Genomic DNA, 22,177 nt, shown 5'->3' with positions numbered 1-22,177 from the left:
TGATACTTTTAGCTAATGGTATACTTGGAAATACAACTCAACATAATTTATAAAGAAGCAATTTAATAATGGTTTCATTTTATTTTATGCATATTAATGTTTTGCCTGCATGTGTATCTGTGTATATTTGTGTGCCTCGTACCCAAGGAAGCCAGAAGAAGGGCTTGTACCCATGGAACTGTAGTTACAGATGGTTGTAAGCTGCCATGTGGTACTAGGAATGGAACCTATGTCCTCTGGAAGAGCAAGTGCCACCTCTGTAGCCCATAGTTCAAATTTCTTAATGCTTAAGGAAGCAGAAAATTTTTGAGAAAAAGACAGTTTAAAAGTTTGACTTTTAGAAAACACATTTCCTTGATTTTTGTTATATATGTATGCTTAAACATTTGCCTTTAAATAAAATGACTATGGTCAAGTGTGGTGGTACATGTCATTCAGTAGACTGGAAGCTGAGGCAGGAATGTAACTTCTAATTCAAGGATCATAATAAGTTCATATCTCCACAAAACTAAGAGAAACCAAACAACAACAAAAACCTAAAGGCAGGTACGAGGAAGGTAAAGTGAGTAAGAATAAGTGTAATCTATGTTTTTGAAACTGCAGAAAGAATCAGTCATTAATGGTTAAAACCCTAAATGTAATTTACAGGGTGTTGCTTTGATATATAATTTTTTTTTTGTAGTTGTAAAATTCATTGTAGATTTATATTAGGAATTTCTGTTAGCTTTTAACCTGTTTCTCTGATGATACTGAGCATAAAATTAAAGAGTTTCAAGATTTGGGGAAGGAGAGACAGGAGGCAGAGAAAGCATACATACATGTGCCAATAGAAAAAAAAAAAATGGGATAGCACCATCAAAGCATTTTCTTTCTTCTGAAGAAAAGATTTTTTTAACTTTACTGATTGATTTCTGTTTGTTCCTTTTCCCACCCCCACCTCCTCCCAAGCAAATTTGCTTAAATAGAAACCAGAATATATATCCAAGTTGATTGGATTCTATGCCATCTGCTTGCTCATAACTGTCATTTTGGTGTTTAAAAAATATATTGTGAATACCATATTTTACATCAACAGCATAATATACGTTATGTATAAATGCTTTCCTTAAAAGTCTTTTTCCTTCCTTTATAGAATGCTGCCTTTTTATATGGTCTTGGTTTGGTCTACTTCCATTACAATGCATTTCAGTGGTAAGTTAATGTAGAATACAGATAATTAACTTCAGTTGTTACCAATAAATAGCCTGCTATTTTGGCTTTTATTTACATTTTTGGGGTCTGGTTGAGTGAGTGTGTGAGTGTGTGTGTGTGTGTGTGTGTGAGAGAGAGAGAGAGAGAGAGAGAGAGAGAGAGAGAGAGAGAGAGAGAGAGAGAGAGAGAGAGAGAGAGAGAGAGAGAGAGAGAGAGAGAGTGAGTTAAATATAAAATATTACTAAGTACTTAATAAACCTTCACTTTTCAGTAATCTCCTGAAATATGATTGTTTCTTCAGAAGTATTGATTCACTTTAGATTATTTTGAACTGTTTGTGTTTCTAAAGAGCCCTTAAAAGATCCAAGTCCAAGAGGGTTAGATAAAGGACGTTTATCTTTTTGTTTGTGGGATTTTTGTTTTTACTCATTGTTGACTGGCCTCTAGGTTATTCGAACTGAATAAATGAATGTGATTAAACTCAGATCCCAAGATCTGTGGGAGAAATATTCATGATGACAAGTTTGTTTATTGGCCTTTTCTGATTTCTAGAGAAAGTTGGCTACACTTTCCTGCCTCACACTGGTTAGCATACTTTTAGTAACAAAGTACCAGATTAAAAATATGTCGTCTCTCTTATAAGAATAATAGCACCTAACTTTAGAGTTAATTATGGTAGTAGTGTGCAAAGTTTAATAGACTATAAAATATGGGGGCCCTCCTACTGTGACCTTCTTTCTACCATTGCTTACCAGACAATAGAATGCTCTAATGGAAAGAATGTAGAGTTTCAGTAGGGAGATTCTTCACAAAAAATTAGAGTACTGTATAATCATTTTCCTTTTAGAAAAATTTGAAGGCACACAAGAAATGCATGTTTTCTAAACTATAAAGCCCTATGTGAGTATTTTTAATTTGAATTTTATCTGATTTTCTAGTTTCTTCTCTGTGTTAGATTTTTTTTTTTTAAGCTAAGTGCCTGTGGTGGAAGTCCTTAGGTAGAGGATTGCTTCTTAGGCCAAAGGCTACAACTCATATATTTGATGTGTATACTGAATATCATAGAACTTTTACATGAATTATCAATAATTTTATCCATATTTCTTCAAAAGGAAATTAAAACATTGGTGGCATTTGCTAGTATGAATTTTCTTAGCTTTTAGTCTTGTTGGGTGGCTTTTGATCTTATGAAGAAGCATCACATTGTTAGAGCCTACCTTTGTGCTCTATAGAGTATTTAAGCATCCACAAGAACATGACTTTGCTTTGTCACCTTTATAAAGCTATGGTTTATCTTTATAAAACTTTACCTTTTAAAAATATTTGTTTTTAATTTTTTTGAAATTAAAGTATAATTACATCATTTCTCTACTTCTCTTTACTCCCTCTAGCCCCTTCCCCCTAAAAAACCAAACCAAACACAACACCTGAGGGTCTTAGTGTGTAGTCCTGGCTACACAAATTACTAAGTATGCCATACCATTATGAAACTCATGGTGATCCTCTTTTCTCTGCCTTCTCAGTGCTGGGTTTACGGGTTTATATCACCATACCTAGCTTGAGAATTTTTTTTTCTTGTTACTCCTTCCTTTACAGCACCCTAAATTAAACTTCTATCTTAGTTGCTTTTTTTTGCTGTGATAAGACAGCCTGATGAAGGCGATTTCTAGAAGAGTTTATTGAGGTAAGCAGTAGGTGGGCAGGTGTGGTAGTGGAGTAGTTGTTGAGAGCTTCCTTATATCCTGATCTACAATTGGGAGGCAGAGAAAGCTAACTAAGACTGGCTTTTGAAGCCTCAAAGATGACCTAACCTCCCAACCCTTCTCAAACAGTTGCATCAACTGGGGACCAAACATTCAAATGTATGAGCCCATGGAAGCTATTCTCATTTGAACCTCCAAAATGGTCTAACTTTAGTGTTCATTTTGTCATACTTGAAGTTAAGGTTTTTTAAGTCTTGTAATTTTTCAAAAGGGTCCTACTCATGGGATTAAAAATTCCTAAATTTTTAGAACTAGTCATAGAAGTGATTTATGCTTTTCTTTTTAAGTTTTGTAGGTTGGGAAAGGAAGATATGTGTATTTAACTTGGTATTACATAGTTGTTTAGTGGTGGGAGAAACAAGGTTATTCCCCAAGCATAGATTTTTTTTTTCCCCTTCCTCCATTGTACTGTGTCAGTTATAAGATTAGTAAGTGCAACTAACTATTTAGCCCTGGCTTACCTGGAAAACTCAGAGATCTGCCTGCCTTTACCTTTCCCATTGCCTCTGCCTCAGTAGAGGTTAAAGGCATCCAGCCTTTCTTTCCTGTTTTTTTGTTTGTTTGTTTGTTTTGTTTTGTTTTGTTTTGTTGTTGTTTTAAGACAAAATATCACAGTGTAATGTAGGCTATGTTTAAACTCACAGCAGTCTTCTTCCCTTAGTCTCCCAAGTGGTGGTGCAGACCTTCATATAGCATATGCAGCAGTTTTTTTAGTTAGTATTTATAAGTTCTCTTGGGCACATTGATAAATCTTTATGGCCCATTGGAATAGTGTAAATGGGGGAGGGGGGAAGCAAGGAACTCTGTAGTTTAAGAGTGGGCATTTGTATCTCAGACCAGCCAGGTTTCGCATACCTATGGTTAACTTAGAGCTTACCTCTATATTGAAGGTAAGAACAAAATTGGTAGTGAAGTTCAAAGTTATTGTTCAGTAAGTTTGTGACCATGTTATTTCTGATTCCTTATCTATATTTGATTCCTCCATTATTTGGTTGACTTCAGACATGAATCTGAGTGATAAAAGGACAGTATAGTGTTTAACTTAAAATAAGTACCCTTTGTTGATCTAGTCGTGGTCACTACCATTTTCTTACATCTTAAATTTCAGTGCTATGTCTGCTTCCCAAAATAAAACACCTTAACCCTATGTCTATACATTCCCCCAGCTGTGTGTTCTCTTGCTTACTGATCAGCCAGCTCCCTCCCCATCCTTCCCTTGAATGTAAATCTCATATTTCTATTTTAACTTGTTTTGGTAGTGCTTGAACAACTGCAGAATTAGGAAGCACACAGTAGTGCTTGGTGAGCGTTTCAGAGAACAGACTGAATTGATAGTAATTTACTAGATTGAAGGTACTTTATTCTTGGTGATAAATACTATTAGGAAGTTTTTGTTGAACACCAAATTCCTTGATTTGTTCAGAAGTGTTGTTAGAAAAGTGTTTGTTTTTTATTTGTTTTGTTTTTCCTTTAATTGCCTGTACAAAGAGCTGGTGCAGGTGTCTCAGAGTATTGTATTTTTGGGAAAGATAGAATTTATATAAAATTTATATTTAGTAGTGATGACTTTTGGCATTTAATGAGACAGAGTTATATGTCTAACCAACGTGTTTAGGTTCGCGATCCTTAGTATATTATGAGGAGCAACTTTATTAACCATGCTTTTACTGCTAACCTTTTTGTTTCTTGACAGATTATGCTGTTCATTTTTTTCCTCTGAGCTGTTTTTTTTTGTTTTGTTTTTTGTTTTGGTCTATTTCATTCATTTGTTAGCTTTTCTAGTTTTAGTTTCAGCCTCTTAGTTACAACCCAGGTACTAACACATTAGAGCAAATGTTAGCTCTTTGCGTGACTTCTGACTGATGATTCAGCTCTATTATTGTTAATAGTCAAAACTTTAGGAGCTTAAGCTAAGATGCCCAAAGTGAAAAAGAAAGACATGGAAGCACACGATAAAAATATGTGCAGCAGAGAACTAGGAATTGGCCTTTTAAAGTTGTTTCTTTATTTGTGCATGCATGTATGCATGAATGTGGTCAACTGCTAAGGTTTATTCTGAAATAAAGATTCCTTTACAAGAAACCTTTATCCTGAAGTGAGAGGATCAAGAAAGAAGAGAAATTGAGGCTGGCAGAAAAAGATAGCTGAAGAAAATTAACTCTTTTAAAAGTATAATTGAAGGAGTAGGAATTGTTACTTCAGTACTTATCCTTAAGTGTGTATCTTCCTAAAAGCCCTTATCAGCTTGTTCTGCAAGTATCCTTTCCATCGATCAATATTAGCATGGTCTTACTGGGGCAACTGTAAGAGATACAGACAGGCTTTTGTGCTATATGCATAGGATTTTGGAATATACATTTCCAAATGCAATTGACAAGTATGATATGATATCAAAAGGGATTAGGAGAATAAGATAAAGATGAGCCTCAAAGGACAAATGTTAACAAATTGCTATGCAGCTTTTTAGTATTCATTTCTACAGCACTCAGTCCTGTGTGTTCTTAATGGTCTTTGTATTGAGTTCAGTTAGGAAAAAGATGGTGGTTTTAGCAATGGTTTAAAGGCTTTCTGATAGTGTGAAAGAGAATAGTGGAAAAAACAAACTTAATGTAGTTTTGATACTATTGATCTTGAGACTGTCTGATACAGAGTCTGATTTTAAAATGTAGTATTTAACATACAGTTTTGAGCTATTACACAAACATGTTCTTAGTTCAAAATTTTATCACCAATAAACAGTTGGTGTTAGCATATTCTGAGTTTAAGTAATTTATATTTCTATTTTTGGGAGGGGAACAAAACAAATTTACCTAAGGCAGTTTTGACCATGTTTAGTTTACCAGTGACACAGAGATTGCTAGAAAGAATTTGGAACGGGAATTAGGGGTAAATATTTAAATCTTGCCGTAACGGAGGGGAGGATGTGCCCAACTTATTGGAATGGTAATCAAAGATATTCTAAAGAGGTCTAGAGAAAGGGGGGATGGTGATTGACTAGCAATTGTTAGGCCTGTACCTTGTGTTCTAAGACATTTCTTGTCCCTTCTAATTCAACCTTAAATGATTCTTTTAGCCTAGTTTTTGACTAAGTATACTATTTGTGTTAGCCAAACTACCATTTTCAGCATTCCCTAAAGAGACCGGAAGTTTTTTGTTTTTTTTGTTTTGTTTTGTTTTGTTTTTTTTAACCGCTGTACTTTGTTCATGCCATTTTCTGTTTAATTTGTTTTTCTTTTTCCATCTTTGAAAAATCTTACCTGCTTGGCTCTTCGATTATTTCATCAAATTTTTATAATTTTCTTTTTTAAAAAGCCCATAAATTTTTGAATGTATATGTATTGGAATGCTTGTGTATTGTATATATGTATTTTATTACTAATTTGGAGCCAAACTGTTGTTGTTGTTGTTTTTTTTTTTTTTAATTTGTATTGCATAATATGTACTTAGTTCATTTACCCCTTCATCAGTTCTTAAAAGAGCTCTTTGAACATAGCATTATAGCCCAAGAAACTTCAGGTTTGGGTAGTAGTTTTTTTGGTTTTTTTGTTTGTTTGTTTGTTTTTGTTTTTTGTTTTGTTTTGGATATTCTGTACCAATGTGTAAAAAAAATGTGGTAGGGACATTTTGTTGGTGTTATTTATTACAGATCTAAATTAGCATTTCTCTCTCACTCTTTCTCTTTTGTAGTACTTTCTAGAAATCAGTTTATAAAGACCATTATTTTAAAGCATATGTAGCAATGTGTGTTTTTGTGGAATTAAGGAATTAGTGTTATTGGAGAGTTAGGTTTATGGTTAAATGAAACAATTCTTTAACCTAAAAAAATCCATTGAAATAGTCTGGTTATATAAAAATTGGTTTCTAGACTATCAACAAAATAGCAACAATGCTAGACATAGCAATATGTTCCTTTATTTATTTATTTTTTTTTTTGTGGAACATATGCTTTGCCTATTTGGAAATTAAGAAACTTTCTAGGTATTGCACTATTGAAGTATTTCATATAGTTTTTTAGTAGCCATTTATCATGCTTTAAAATTCTGATAGAATAAAATATTTATTAGTGGTGTTGTCTAGTTTGTGCTGTAGATACCATATTCTGGCTCCATGCATTTTGGAGAGATAGAAATGTAGTAAGATAACAACCAAAATTTGAATGTAGTCTTCCAGCCCCAGTCCTATTTTCCTGAGATATAGAAAGTGAAATGCTACACAAGAGAAAAACTAGCAAAAGTTTAGACAGAAAACCAAACTTGGATATTTATTTATTTATTTCATTCTTTTCAGTTTTTCGAGACAAGGTTTCTCAGTGTTATTTTGGCTATCCTAGACTTGCTTTGTGGATGAGGCTTGTCTCAAACTCAGAGATCCACCTGGCTCTGTGTCCTGAGCTCTGGGATTACAGGTGTGCACCACCACTCCCGGGCCAAACTTGGATATTTAAATAAACATTATTTGTTAGATGAGGAGTCCTGATCAGTACAGAAAATGCAGAGTTCTTCCTTCCCAACAAATAACTATATTTTTTATCTTCAAGTCATAGCATCGACTGACATCTAATTTTTGTTGTTCTTTGTATTGATAATTTAGAGGAGAAAAGAATGATGCAGACCCAAAGGAACAACTTTAGGAAAACTGGAGACATAGACAGGGGGGAAAAAAAGGATTTTATTTTATATTGGACCTAATTACTGTATTTAACACCAAGCAAGGAATATTTGATACTGAATTTTCATGATGAGTCTGATGTGATAATTGTGGATTTAGAAGGAAGCTGAAGAATGAAGATATTCTAGATCAGGAGACTATAATATAAAGAAGCAGGGAAGGGACTGGAGAGATGGCTCAGAGGTTAAGAGCACCACCTGCTCTTCCCGAGGTCCTGAGTTCAGTTCCCAGCAACCACATGGTGGCTCACAACCATCTATTATGAGATTTGGTGCCCTCTTCTGGCCTCCAGATAAAAGGCACTCATATACTTTAAATAAATAGATTTTTTTTAAAAAAGCAGTGAAGACAAGAGTACCAATATTTGCACAAAGAAAACTTTGAGGTAAGCTGTTTCACAGCTGAGGAAGAACAGCAACAGCCAACTGAAAATGGAGCTGGCTGGCAACTGCCCACAGGTGTTAAATGTAACAAAAAGATATGGTTATTAAGTTATTAGTGTTTTCCAGGAGTGGCACACGCCTTTAATCCCAGCACTCGAGGCAGAGGCAGGCGGATCTCTGTGAGTTCGAGGTCAGCCTGGTCTACAGAATGATTTCAGAATAGCCGGGGCTACACAGAGAAACCCTGTCTTTAAAAATCCATGCACACACAGAAAAAAAGTTATTAGTTACTAGGTGATTACAAGACCTACCTATTTGAGGAAATAGGTGTAAGCCAGAACACATACCTTTTAAGGCATTTTTATCAATAGTCTAGAAATGATATCCTGAAAGATGTTTCTATAACATAGCACCAAGAAGAACTTGATGATTAGGATATATATTGGCTATGTGTGTGTTTGTGCACGTGTGCTCACACACATCACTCTACCTTTTTTCCTCCCCCCCCCCCCCCCCCCCCCACCTTTCCACTTTTGTTTCATGTCTGTACCTCAGACCTGACTGGGCTTTTTATTGGCACACATGGACCTATATTGCTTAGCAGTTTTTCTGACTCATATCATAAGGACATTGTGAAGCATTAGTCATAATTTTTTTTTTTTTTCGAGACAGGGTTTCTCTATGTAGCATTGGCTATCCTGGACTCGCTTTATACACCAGGCCGGCCTCGAACTCACAGCGATCCACCTGCCTCTGCTTCCCGCGTGCTGAGATTAAAGGTGTGTGCTACTACAGCCCAGTGATCTTCATATTTTTTGAGACAGGATGGCCTTGAGTTTACTGGCACGGTAGCCAGGGGTGTCCTTGAAATTAAATCCTCCTGCCTTCACTTCCTTAGTACTGAGATTGTCCACCTGCCCCCAACACCTTTGCTTCATTGCTGCGGTCTCTTCATGCCAGGCAAACACTCTTGTAACTCATCTAGTCCTTGGCTATGATTTTTGTTAGTCCAAGCACAACACCTTAAAAGATATAAATAAAAAATACATATTGCAGCACGTAGTAAAGCAATAAACATTAATATAACCATCACTTGGGTGAAGAAGTAAACATTACCGCCACCCTAGAGCCCTAGAAGCTTCTGAACACTTTTCTGCATACTATTTCTCAGGCATACCATATCATATGTGTTAAAATTAGCATCATTTGTTGGTAAACGTTCTCTTCCTGGTCTGTTATTGTGAGGAGTAAAGGGTTACTGCTAGATCTTAGCCCAGAGCCTTATTAACATTATTCCATTGAGTTCTCAGTCCCTCTTTCTAATCTTCTTGATGCTTGATACCCATAGATATAGACTGTCTTCCTCTCATCGAGCTTGCATTGATTGACACATTTTGAATAAGAATTTTAATTTGTTCTCCAATTCTTTTCTGTTAGTCTTTGGACCTTTCTCTTGTATTATATATTTCTAACCCACTTAATAAAACTCATCTAATAGATGAGTGCCTATTTTTTTCAGGAAGAAAGTCAAGTATTGTCATAAAGAGGTGTAAGGCCTAATAGCAAACCTGTGTTCCTCCTGCTAAACAAACTGCCTGGTAGAACTCTTTAACATTATAAACAAACTTGTATATAAATAGTTACTCATTTAAAAATAGTAGATAAGGTATGAGCCATCAGAATAAAGACATTAAGACTTGAAGTATTTGTGGTATAATATTTTGTACAAAAATTAACTTAGTTTGGAAAGATTCAAAACCACCACCTTTAATATTTATAGGACTAGTGCTCTTAAAAAGCCTTGCAAAGAATATATGCTATTGTATTTGGTAGAAGTTTTAAACCAATAGAAGGATTTAAATACTACCCAACAATTTCAGTAGATAATTTTTGTTATTCTATTTTGCTGTTCCCTGCTATGTAATTATATGAATATGTATGACACTTTTATTTTGGAGACAGGCTGACCCCAATCTCATTATCTTCCTAACATTCCTACCTTCTGAATACTAGATTTACAGCCATGTATCATCATGCTGGGTCTATAAGGTGCTGAAGGTCAAACTTGGGGTTCATGCATGCTACGTGAGCACATTGCCATCTGAACTACACCCCCGTGTCAGTAGATTTACAACTTTTAAAATTCAAAACGTTCTGTCATTATTTAATACGCCTTTTGAGAAGGTGGGACACTAACATGATCAAGTTAAGCATAAGAGACCATTCTGTAAAAAGGACCTCTTCCCTAAATTTGTTCTACTCGAAATGACGCCTTTTTTTAAAAGAAAAAATTACACAATAAGAATTTGAGGGAAAGAAAATGACAGACCAGTTAACTATAATAACAAACTTTAGAAATAGATCCCCATGAATGTCAGCATTTCTGTGGAGCTTTCAAGTAAAAATGATCTTTTCTATAGGTAATGTGGGGCGGGGGTTGTTGGTTATTACTGTAGAAATGAAAACTGACTCCTCACTAATGCAGTATAAAAAATAAAGTGCAGGTGGATTTAACACCAAAACATGGAAAGCAAACCACAGTTTTAAAAAGGTTTATTTTATGGAATAGACTAGAAATAGGATTAATCCCTCATTGTTCCCTCTCTTTCTTTAAAGTCAAACCTTCTTATATGATCTTCTCTACCTCTTCCAAGAAACTCCAGAAGCAATGAAACTACTTATTTACAGAGAATTTTATTAAACCATGAAATATTGTTTGTTTGAATAATGTGGAACAAATTTAATCTTCCCCTTTTATATGAAATTGGACCATATAAATTTAATTATATAAAAGGCTTAAGTGCTCCTTTATAGTTTTTTAATATCCATTATTTACATTACTTTTAAAATCTGACATTTAAAATAGTTTTGCATAAAACAAGCTTTACTGTACTACCAAGCAGAAATGCATGCACGTGTTAAAAAGTTAAGATATCTTATGTCTATATTCTTTCAGGGCTATTAAAGCATTTCAGGAGGTGCTTTATGTTGACCCCAGCTTTTGTCGAGCCAAGGAAATTCATTTACGACTTGGGCTTATGTTCAAAGTGAACACAGACTATGAGTCTAGTTTAAAGGTAGGTTATTGGGTTTTTTCAAGATACAATGTTTTATTTCTCTGATTGTTGTTGCTGTTAAGTATTAGAGCATTGAGAAATGTTGGGACTTAATATTGGCACTTTCAAAGAAAATTTGAAAACTTATTTAGATGAAGGAGTTGTTCATCAACTATGAACTAGAAGAAAGCTTGGGTTTCAGAATACAAAGTTGCTTTGATATTGAGAGCTGCGTGGTAACTATCATGACATTAAACTTTCATTTTAAGTTTTCTTAAGGTCTGTCATGAAAGGATGTAGGAGCATCTGAAAAGTTCCATGGAGAAGTGATTGACCACAATAGATGCCATAGACAGCTACTTAATGTTGCATCTGTGGCCCGTTTTTTTTTTTTTTTAAACTACATAGATTTATCCACTTCAACCAGCAGGATATATCTTATACTTAAATAAGAAAAAGAATATTTTCAAGGCATATGGACTGCTGGTTTGTGAGTTTAAGTATTGTTAGGGAAATATAATATATTGTTTGTTAAATATCTTTCTACCAGTGGACCTTCAACATTTTCCCCCAATTTTTCAGTTTACAATTTGTTTACATTGAATTTCTTCTGCCTTCTTTTCCATCATTACTAGGCTTTTTATAAAAACAACACTTCCCTGCATGACATCCCCCCCCCAAAAAAAAAAATGAAGGAAAAGGTTACAAGTTTTAGGGACAAGCTTATAGTTCATGAACTTAATGACTATAATGACTGCTGAGTTTTGCTGTGTACTATCATGCTTAAAAGGTTGTGGGAAGGGAAGACAAAGGAGATAAAGAATTACTTCACATTAGCCTTGTTATTTAAACTCAATAATAAATAACTCAAAGATTTTATTTTTTTTCCTTGAACTATTTGTGAGTGTTCCTAATTGTTCTAAATTTTTAAAGTAGAAAATTATACAAATACTTTTTATCCAACCATTCATGACTTTACAAGGAAAAATGCTGATGAGATTCATGCAACCAAGAACATTAGTTATGCAACCACAACAAATAGACTGTAAAAAATTTAGACCACAATAGTTGAAGGTAAGTGCAGTAGAGAAATTGATTCCAGCATACCTTAAGTAGTGTGGAAGGTATAATACCTGGAGTTTACAGTTTTCCTCAGCTTAGAGTTATTTTCTTAAAATATGCTATGTTTTGTCATTGGTTCTAAAGTGGGAAATAAATTTAGATGTGCCACCTTATGTACTTTAAAGTTCTTCCTGGATAGTCAGTTTGATTAGTTATCAAAGACTCTTATTGCTTTAATATACAAAATAAACTGAGTTTAGTGTTTCATGATATTGTTAAAACATCCCTCTTAAGTTGCAAAAGGGTTGGTAGCAGTTTAACAAACTATTCAGGGTGTGTATTGAGGTGATAATTAGTTGTGTCCCAAATTAGGGAATGTAGCTATACCTGGATACTAGTACAGCAATAACTTTAGTAATTGTATGGATAAAAGTTTGTTTTCAAGAAGGCAACACTATTAATCAGGGGGGACTGTTCCATAGCTAACTGGAAGTATTCCTGGTTCACTTATATGCAATCAAACATTCCTGTATAGTTTTTCAGGATTATGGCAAAGGCTAAGGGATCTTGATTATGTTGCTCTTACCAAAAATACTCTAAGGGCAGCCTTCTTTTCAGGGAGGGCTTTTTGTCATCTGTTTAAAATGATAGATAGTTTCCAGATATTTATTTCATTTTTTGTAAATGAGTGATTTTAATAGCTCTTGATATATATTTTTCTTCTCTACTGTGTCAAGTATTTGGTTTGATTTTTTTTTTTTTATCTTGAGATGATACTCATTTTTTTCTAACTATTAAGACATTTGTGCTCCCTAAGTTATATATTTATTGTCTATTATATGGAAAATTTTTAGCTTTAAGTATTTTTTTTCCTCCAAGAGCAGCTAATGTAAGTGCTTAGCATTCAGTGAGTTGAGGTGGAAATCAAAAGATGGCTATATTCACTTCCCCTTTAAGCTGCCTCTAGTTTTTTGACTAGTATTTTTTCTTCATCTGGATAAGAGTCATCTGATGACTCTTCTATCACATTACACCTTTTTGTAGCACAATATGTTGGAATAGATGCTTTTTAGGCTATAGTGTCAGCAGGTAAAAGATCCTGCCTTGAGCCTGGAGACTTGAGTTAGTTCCCACGGGCCCACATGTCAGAAGGAGAAAACAGATCTATGCAGGTTGTCTTCTGACTTCAAAGCATGTGTGAACACACAAATACAAATAAATTTAATTTAATTAAGTAGCTCATCTGTGAAGTTAAGCCTTCAGGATTAGTTGAGTAAATGGATCCAAAGTTTCATCAAAGATGATTTCCTTTTGATTCAATGTTATTATTTTGTTTTGTTTTGTTTTGTTTTAAGGGGAGGAGGGATACTTTTATAGTTATATACTGCAAAAGAATAGTGAGCTAATCTGGCCAGTAACTAGAATACTGTATGGCTATGTTGAATTTTCTAAAAGCCAGTTGTTGTTGAGTACGATATAAGTTAACGGCTTCCTTTTACATGTTTCATATAGAAAAACATTGACAGCAGTGGCTTATGTGCCTAATGTAATGCTGTCATTTATTAGTAATGCTCAATATGTGGTGATCATCATCCATTTATTCAGGAGAATGATCCTGACTTCCTGTTAGTCTTTGCAGAAGTATTTGACCTTTCATCTCATTAGCTAGAAATAGACCACATGGCTATTCCTAATTGTTTATCAAAGAAGATGTCATTCTTAGAACAGTTATGCTCAGTGTTTGTGCACGGTTCAAGTCCCTAAATATACAATACCTATGTAATAGAGGGATGAAGAGGTTATAAAAAGAATATTTCAGTAGTGAGGGCAATGCGAATATTCCTTCTGTTACAGATCAGATCTTAAAGAAATACTTTTGTGTTTGTGGAAATATATGTATATGCACGCTTGGCCAAAAGAGGATGTTTTCCTCTGTCGTTTTCCACTTCTTTGAGATAAGGTCTCTTCCTAAGCTTAGGGCTCATGGCTTCTCAGCTATTCTGGAAGCCAGCAAGCCCTAGAATTCTCCTTTCTCTGACCCCTTCACAGCTGGAGTTAGACATTCACAGAACTACCCTGCTTGTTACATGAGTGGTGGCAATCAAAACTCTAGCCTTCATGATTGTGTAACGAACATTTATGATGACTGAGCTATTAGTTCAGCTCCAGGTCAGATTTTCTCTACCTTATTTCTTGACTTCTTACTGAAGAGAGATTGTATGTTGTATAATACTTTTTACATGAAAAAATATTTATATAAAAATAATTTCTTACTAGATTCCTTTTATCCATATATGAAATGCATTCCAGAGCCTCCTGGCTTATTTCAGTCAGTATTTCCTAATATTTTTATCAAAATGCATCTCTAAAACAGATTTGTTCTATTTTGGTACTGTGTAAACCACTCTCGCAGCAATTTTATCTGGCCGCATACCTTGTAACTAATTTTGTAATTTTAATAAAATTACTATTTTCTGATTCTTTCTATGTCTACTACTGATACTGAGCCAGAATAATCATGTCTACCTCACAAAATTGTTATAAAGGTGGGGGTATTTATTTATATATACATAATTAATCGTTCTGTATCTCATAAATAGCATTTTGTCCCAGTTCTAAAGAAGTGTGTGGTAGAATCTCCTTATTAGCCTGAGCTGATCTAGAGCTTGCTGTCTTCCTATCTCAGCCATACTGCTAGAATTCACAGGTGTCTGCCATGTCCAGCTTTGGTTCTTTACTTTGCTTTTTACTTTTTAGTACAGTTTTGCTTTTCTTTTGATTTGGGTATGGTAGGTTGTTGTTTGTTTTATTGTTTTGAAATAGGATCTCAGGTAACCCAGACCAGCTTTGAACCTAGAAGAAATTAGTCATGAACTCTTTTTCTTTTAATTAAATTTTATTTATTTTATGTGTATGGGTGTTTTGTTGGCATGTATACTACTGTTGCCTTGTGCCTGAGGAGGGCAGAAGCGGGCATCAGATCCCAGTGGACTAGAGTTACAGAAGTTTGTGAGACTCTATGTAGGTGCAGTTAATCAAACCTAGGTCCTCTGAGCACAGTAGCCAGTCCTTTTTTTTTTTTTTTTTTTTTTAACCTTCTTCTTTTTAATCATTTTGATTTTTGAGATAGGGTTTCTCTGTGTAGCCTTGGCTGTCCTTGAATTAACTATGTAGACCAGGCTTGCCTTGAATTCAGAGATCCGCCTGCCTCTGCCTCCTAAGTGCTAGGATTTAAGGCATGTGCTACCATGCCTGGCCTGTACTGTAACCTGTGCTCTTAACCACTCAGCCGTCTCTCTAGCCTCTAGCCCTGAGTTCTTGATTTTTCTGCCTCCCTACTCCTAAGTCCTATGATATGTGTGTCCTACCATAGCTTCGTTGATTGTATATATATTTTTGGGTTTTTTGTGTGTCTGTTTTATTATAATTGTTTCTCAAGTCTACCCATCCTCAGTGACCTTATTTTTCAATCACATGGCATTATTTTTTCCATTAAATTGGCCAGTAAATATTTCTTGTGTTTAGTTTGTAATGGACACAACATTTTTTAATTAGTAAACTGTTTACTATGATTACCTGAATGAACTATTGGTCTTTACCCACTGATCACTGGCTCGTTTGTTTGTTTGTTTGTTTTTTTAAAGGAACTTTCCCAGCCTTTAAAAACAACCAGTATGGGTTGTTGCTAATGTCTTTTTATAATTTATTATTTGAAGATAATGAATCATGAAAGGCGTGCAGTAAGAATTAAAATAGGCTGAACTAAAATTGGTTGAACTCAACTTTTTTTTTTTTTTTTTTTTTTTTAAATAAAAGTCTGGCACTTTACCAGATATTGGTATGTCTTTAAGGATGAGATAATGAAGTGGAAGAGGCTATAAAACATTAAAATGCCTAATGATAATGTAGACTCAAAAGAATTAGGACAGAAATTTGTTTTATTTGTTGTCTTAAAAAAAAAAAAAACCTTATCTCATTTTTCTGAATGACTCAGTACACTACTTTGTCGTCTTATAGTCAACGTCATACTTTTATGCAAATAGCAATTCACATTCTTTTTCCTTACTGGGAACAGTTTCATTTCTGATTGTCTGATTTAATCTTATATCCTACATAAGATTTAATCAAATTTTCCTAAACTACTGGAGAACATGGGCAACTTTGCAATTGCCTTTTTAAAAGGTAAATATTAACTCTTATACATAGTATTACATTTTTTGTTATTTCAGATGTCTGTGGACAATGACAATTACTATCACTTCCTCATACCTGATGTGTTCATATCTTACCTCTTTGACAGTTTGAAAGTTCTGGTCTTAGAGTGAATTGAGAGAGATTATCTCACCTATGTGATTTACCCTTTGAAAAGGTGATTGGAAAGTTCCCCATGTCCTCCCGTAGTTTAGAAAAATGTGTTGGAAGCTTCAAAACGTAAGAGTTAGTGTTGTATTTGGCCTGTAGCAAGGTGCTGGGAAGACACTCTTCTCTAAAGGATCCTTCATAGTATTGGTATGTCATAGAATCCATATTTGCTAATTCTTTGAATTGGCTGTAACAAATAGAGACAGTTAGGAAGGCAAGTTTATTGTATTTTTGAACTTTTTATTTAATGAACTTCATACTCTAGTCTCTGTTATTGGTAGCAATATCACTAAGAATGAGATCTACAAATAAAGTTGTATTCATTACCACATTAAGTTTTGTGAAATGCATCTTAATATTTGTTTCTTTTGTATATTTAAGCATTTTAAAACATTAGAGCATTATTCTGGTAGAATTCTTAGTAGTTTTTCCTACTTTCAGTTGCATTATGTATTTCTTTCTTCAGAAATAATTATTGGTTTTTAAATTTTTTGCTTGGCCTTTTCTAGTCAGCAGTAATTTGAGTTCTGATTGCAGAAATTGGAAGCCACTTCATTTCTTATGATTTAAACTTTACTTAATTGTCACTGGCAGTGGAACCCTGTTTTCAGTTGGATAGAACTGAACCTTTTGACATGGTGCCATTGCTGACTGCTTTCTATATATTTTTCCTCACTTGTGAAGGAGATATCTTGTCTTTGTTCATTCTTTTTTCTACTAACTTGTCATTTTGTACTTTACCTGGTAATAGCTCAATTGACTTATGTGACCATTTAATAGTTATATTTCTCTACTTTATTCTACCTGTCAAGTTTTGTTTCTATATTTCACATTTACTTCTGTTAGTTTGAGTATATGTTCCCCATATAGAAAGTAATAAAAATGCCTGAAATATTTAGTATTTAGTATCTTTGAAATGCATGTTTGAAGTATTCCTAACTGCTTGTATTTGTGCCAGTAAATATGCCCTATACAGGGGAGTTAGGGTAATTATAGGTCTCGTACATCGTGGTTTTCTTTCTTAGAAGTTTTAAGAGCACAACTTGTTTGTAATTAAAAAGTGATGACTAGCATTTACTCGTAATGACTTAAATTTGTAGTTATATATGGAATTCAACTGCAACTCTATGAAGCATTCAGTATATCTAATTTTTACTTGAAGAAGGCTGTTTGAAAATAACATTTTACCATACATATTAATGTGTGCATACCAGCTTTATTTTGATATAACTACAGTTATTCACTCTGAAAATAATTTGAAAAATGAGTTGCCTCATTCTGACAATTTGTTCATGTATATTGGACACGTACTGGGCCTAGTTTTTTGGGGGGGGGGGCATGAGGCAGTTCTAGGAAGGGTTTCTTTATGTAGTATTGGCTGTCCTGGAACGTGTTCTATAGACCAGGCTGGCCTCAAACTCAGAGATCTGCCTGCCTCTGCCTGCCAATGCTGGGATTAGAGGTGTGCACCACTACCTCCCAGCTATTAAAAATTTTAATGAGTCACTTCTATAGTTGCAAAATTCGGTAACAATGAAGATTTGGGAGACTAAATGGAATAAATGGATAGTTACACGGGGAAAGCCCGAGTAAGAAAAGCAGAAGGACAGACAAACGGGGTCTCAGAGAGAATGGACGGGTAGATGGACTTAGGATCAAATATAAGACTAGGAGCAATTCAGGGGAGGAAAAACTTAGTTTGGTTTACAGTTTGAGTTGATAGAAGAAATGAGGAAAGAAACCTGAGGTGGCAGAGTGGACAGGGTACAGAAACTACCTCAGTACAGATTCCACAGCTTTCCCAAATAGTGCTGCCCGCTGAGGGCCAAGCATTCAAATACATGAGCCTGTGGAGGACATTTTACATACAAATTACTACAATTACTTTGTTGACTAAAATAAGTGATAAAGTTATAGCTGGATTTGAATTTGGGAAATGAAAATGGAGATAAGTGATTTGAGTATACTGAATTAAGAGTTAAGCAAGGGATATCAGATGGTATAGGCCAAAGCCCAGAGCCAGAAAAACTAACTAGAAATAGAATTTGAATATTAGTAGTTTAGAATGTATTTTGTCTTTGTTTTTTGTTAGAGAAACTTTCTAAAGCAATCAGACTGACATCATTTAAAGAACACCCTTTTTTTTTTCCAGTGAACATAGTCGGGATCTGGTAGCTATTAGGAAGTCTTTAATGTGCAGTATTCTTTCCTTCAGCAGTAACAATAACTGTATTTAAAAAGATTGAGATGAGCTAAGTTTAAAGACTTTAAGGGAATGTTAGATCAGTTTAGTCAAGAATGTCTGACGTGACCTTCTACAACCAATTTCAGAGATCAAAATTTTAAGTTATCTGTTTAGCCTATATAGTTCTCTTGTTTTAGATCAAAAATTTTAAATTTAAGTTACACTTTTAGAAGTCTATAACAATGAAATTTTGATTTGCAACAGCATCCTGCATACCTTTCTTTCTCTCAGGTAATAAAAAAAAAGCTTTTTAAAAGGGCCCTAGAAAAATAACTTCTTCACTCTAAAAATATTTCTTTTCCTATTTTCATCATCTTTTTTTGGGAGGCGAGTATAGGTCCTGTTACAGTCTGTTCTCTGTATTCCCTTAACAAGTTAAAATTAAAATGAAACAAAATAAAAATCTTCTAGCACATAACTTCAGTGACCATTATATTTAGTGTTTTTACCACAGTAGAGTACCTGGTATAGAATAAAAGGCAAGTAGTTGTGATAACATATAAGTAACTCTTTTTCAAGAAAGGTCTGTGTAGGCCTGGCTGTCCTGGAATTCACTCTGTAGACCAGGCTGGTCTGGGACTCACAGAGATCTCCCTGCCTCTGGCTCTGCCTATTCTGAAGGTTGGGATTAAAGGCATGCACCACCATGTCTTTCCCTAACATGTAACCCTTAAAAGACTGCGTCTGTCTTCACTGAACATAGATAATGTTTTGGCTATGCACCCACCTTGTTTATATGTTTTGAAATAATGGTTTATAGGGACAAGCACACATGTACAAACATTAGACTAATAGTATTTAACACTGCTGGTGGTATATTGGAACCATGTGCAGATTGCTTTCTATCTAGTTTGAATGGCGATACCTCTAACACTTCTTTAATCAAAACATCCTGGATTGTTCTTAGACTCCAAATATTGCTCAATTAATTTACAAGTAACTAGTGAGGGGGAACTCTAAAGCTAAAAATGAAGCCCTTTAAAGAGAAATTTTAAATTTTATTTTATGTATAATTATGAGAATATAGGTTTCAGCCTTCAATTACAAATCGTTATTAAATTATAAACAGTAATTATGTTATAAGATCTTCCATTTTCTATTCTTTTGCTCAATTTTCCTTCATCTTTTCTCTTTGGAAATGTAGATTTGAACTGGGACACCAGTGGTTTGATTGTTACTTTTAATATTTTTGATAATTATATAAATACATCACCAAAATGATTCTTGCCAGTTGTCTCTGAAGGATGTTGAATGCTGATAGATGATCATCCTTTTAGCTTTTCAGTGAGATCAGTAAAACTGTCTTCTTCCAGGCTGTTTCCTTTGTTGCCTTAGTAAGGAAAGGGCTGTCTTCTGTCAAATATGAATTTCTATTTGCAGGTTAGAACAGACTTAGAAATGTAGTACAGCATGAAAAGTGCGATTGTCATGCTGCTCTTTCTGTCTAGAGGAAAGCCTGCCTTGCTTTCATACTAATGTACCTTAAAATAGACTGTTTTCTATTGCTGTGATGGCATACTAAAAGGATGTTTGAAGACATGCAATCTGTTTGGTAGACCATAGGAAAGTACAAGCACTCTTTGAAGTATCAGATGTTGAGTTTTATATTTTTCTTTTCCTCTTTAGAAAAAAACTCAGTCAAGTGTGGCATATAATTTTTTCACCTTTATTTTGTTGACCACTGTGCCCATAGTGTGTATATGTCCTTAGGGCATTGCAGACTTTCAATAAATATTTTTTTAAGTAGATTAAGCATTTAAGATTTAGTGTTTGTAGTTCTATTTTAGTTTAGCCATTTAAATGTTACTGTGAGCCTTAAGGTTTAGGAAAGCTACAAATGTAGAGGCTAGCTTGATTTTTGTATGTATGTAGCAGACATTTGTGATTGCATATACAATAGCTATTCTTACCAAATGGTACTTTTTAAACTTTCCTTTCCATATAATGTTGACTAACTAACAGTTTATTCTTTTTAGTTGAGGGGTTAAATTCACCAAGTGCAGTTTTGTTATTTACATGTTATTAGATAGTTAAATTGTAAGTAGAGATAAGCTTATTAAAGTTGAGTATAAATGGTGTATACTATGATTGTTTATTAATTTTAATGCTGAAGCTTTGTAGCAGCCTGGAAAATTAGAAAAAATATATGATATGAGACTTTTTGGAACTATTCAAAGAGATTTGATTATCTTGTTAATTTGACTTAAATTTTATATAAATTCTATAATGCTTGTATACCTTTTAAAATTTTCTGCATGCTCAATTTTATGTTGCTAAACTAGGTGTCAGATGTCACCAAATGTTTTTGCATTTTAAAACATGTGTTAAATGTTGATGTTGACATGTATTTTTAATGTATGCTTGTAGGAGGGCAGTATAATACTGCCAAATTAATATTTAATATTGTTTGAAGAATTAAGCAAATTATATACATGCATTTTAAAAGGACAGTTATATTTTATAAATAAATACAGGCTAATTATGAGGTACTTACTATAATCATTATTGAAGAATATTAAAAGCAGATAGTTTTGCCCTTCGTGACAGTTCTCAATAAGGAAATTTTTGCTTTCAAAAGTTTAAGTTTCACTTTGAGATATAAAGTGGCTTGGCAGCCCTATTAGACTTTGACTTAAAGTTCTTAAAAATGATGATGCAGAGCTGGAGACAGAACTCAGTGGATTGGGTGCTTGCCTGGATCATAAGAGACCTTAGATTTGATCCCCCGAATTGTTTTCAAAAATAAATTCATAAAAAGATACAGTATATTTAAATTGCTTTATAACACTTCTTATTTACTTGAATACTTAATCTAAAGCTTTTTCATAAATAAAAAGATACATAGGCTAACTTGATAAGATCAATTCTTTAAATTCTCTCTTCCTACCTGCTTCAAGAAAATAACCCAACAAACAATAAATATATCTCAGTTACGAGCAGTAAATGTTTAAAGTACTTCTTACTCATGGGTTAGTATATTTTATTTGTGGAACATAATTTCAGTATTTTGTTAGATTTGACATAAGATCCATTCATATGACTCTAAAATTTTAATGCATTGGCTTTCTTACTTTCCTCTTGTTTGCAGCATTTTCAGTTAGCTCTGGTTGACTGTAATCCCTGCACTTTGTCCAATGCTGAAAGTAAGTATTAAATACCTTTTGGGGGGCGGGTGAGAAAGGGTTTCTCTGTGTAACAGCCCTGGCTATCCTGGACTTGCTTTGAAGACCAGGCTGGCCTTGAACTCATAGAGATCCACCTACCTCTACTTCTTATGTGCTGGTAGTAAAGGCGTGTGCCACCATGTCTGATTCTTAAATACTTTTTGATACATGTGTTCAACTCAGTTTGTTATAAATGATAACAATATTTCCGATCATATTAGCAAATTCCATGCAGTTCATTTCTTTTGGAATTATTAAGTGTAACTATTGGTTTCTATAGCTA

General features: G+C 34.1%; 1 protein-coding gene across 6 annotated transcripts in view; it reads left to right on the top strand.

The window, feature by feature from the left end:
- Positions 1-22,177, top strand: part of Kdm6a (lysine demethylase 6A) — a 115,284-nt gene that overhangs the window by 32,369 nt on the left and 60,738 nt on the right. For all 6 annotated transcript variants that reach the window (XM_051140980.1, XM_051140981.1, XM_051140976.1 and 3 more), the window contains exons 5-7: positions 1,133-1,191; positions 10,962-11,082; positions 21,819-21,873. In XM_051140980.1, the coding sequence (XP_050996937.1) occupies positions 1,133-1,191; positions 10,962-11,082; positions 21,819-21,873 (235 nt within the window). The remainder of the gene's footprint in view (positions 1-1,132; positions 1,192-10,961; positions 11,083-21,818; positions 21,874-22,177) is intronic.

Source organism: Acomys russatus, chromosome X (genome assembly GCF_903995435.1).
Source record: "Acomys russatus chromosome X, mAcoRus1.1, whole genome shotgun sequence".
Lineage (NCBI taxonomy): Eukaryota > Metazoa > Chordata > Mammalia > Rodentia > Muridae > Acomys > Acomys russatus.
The sequence above is the reverse complement of the archived record's forward strand: the minus strand, read 5'-3'. Positions and strand labels throughout refer to the sequence as shown.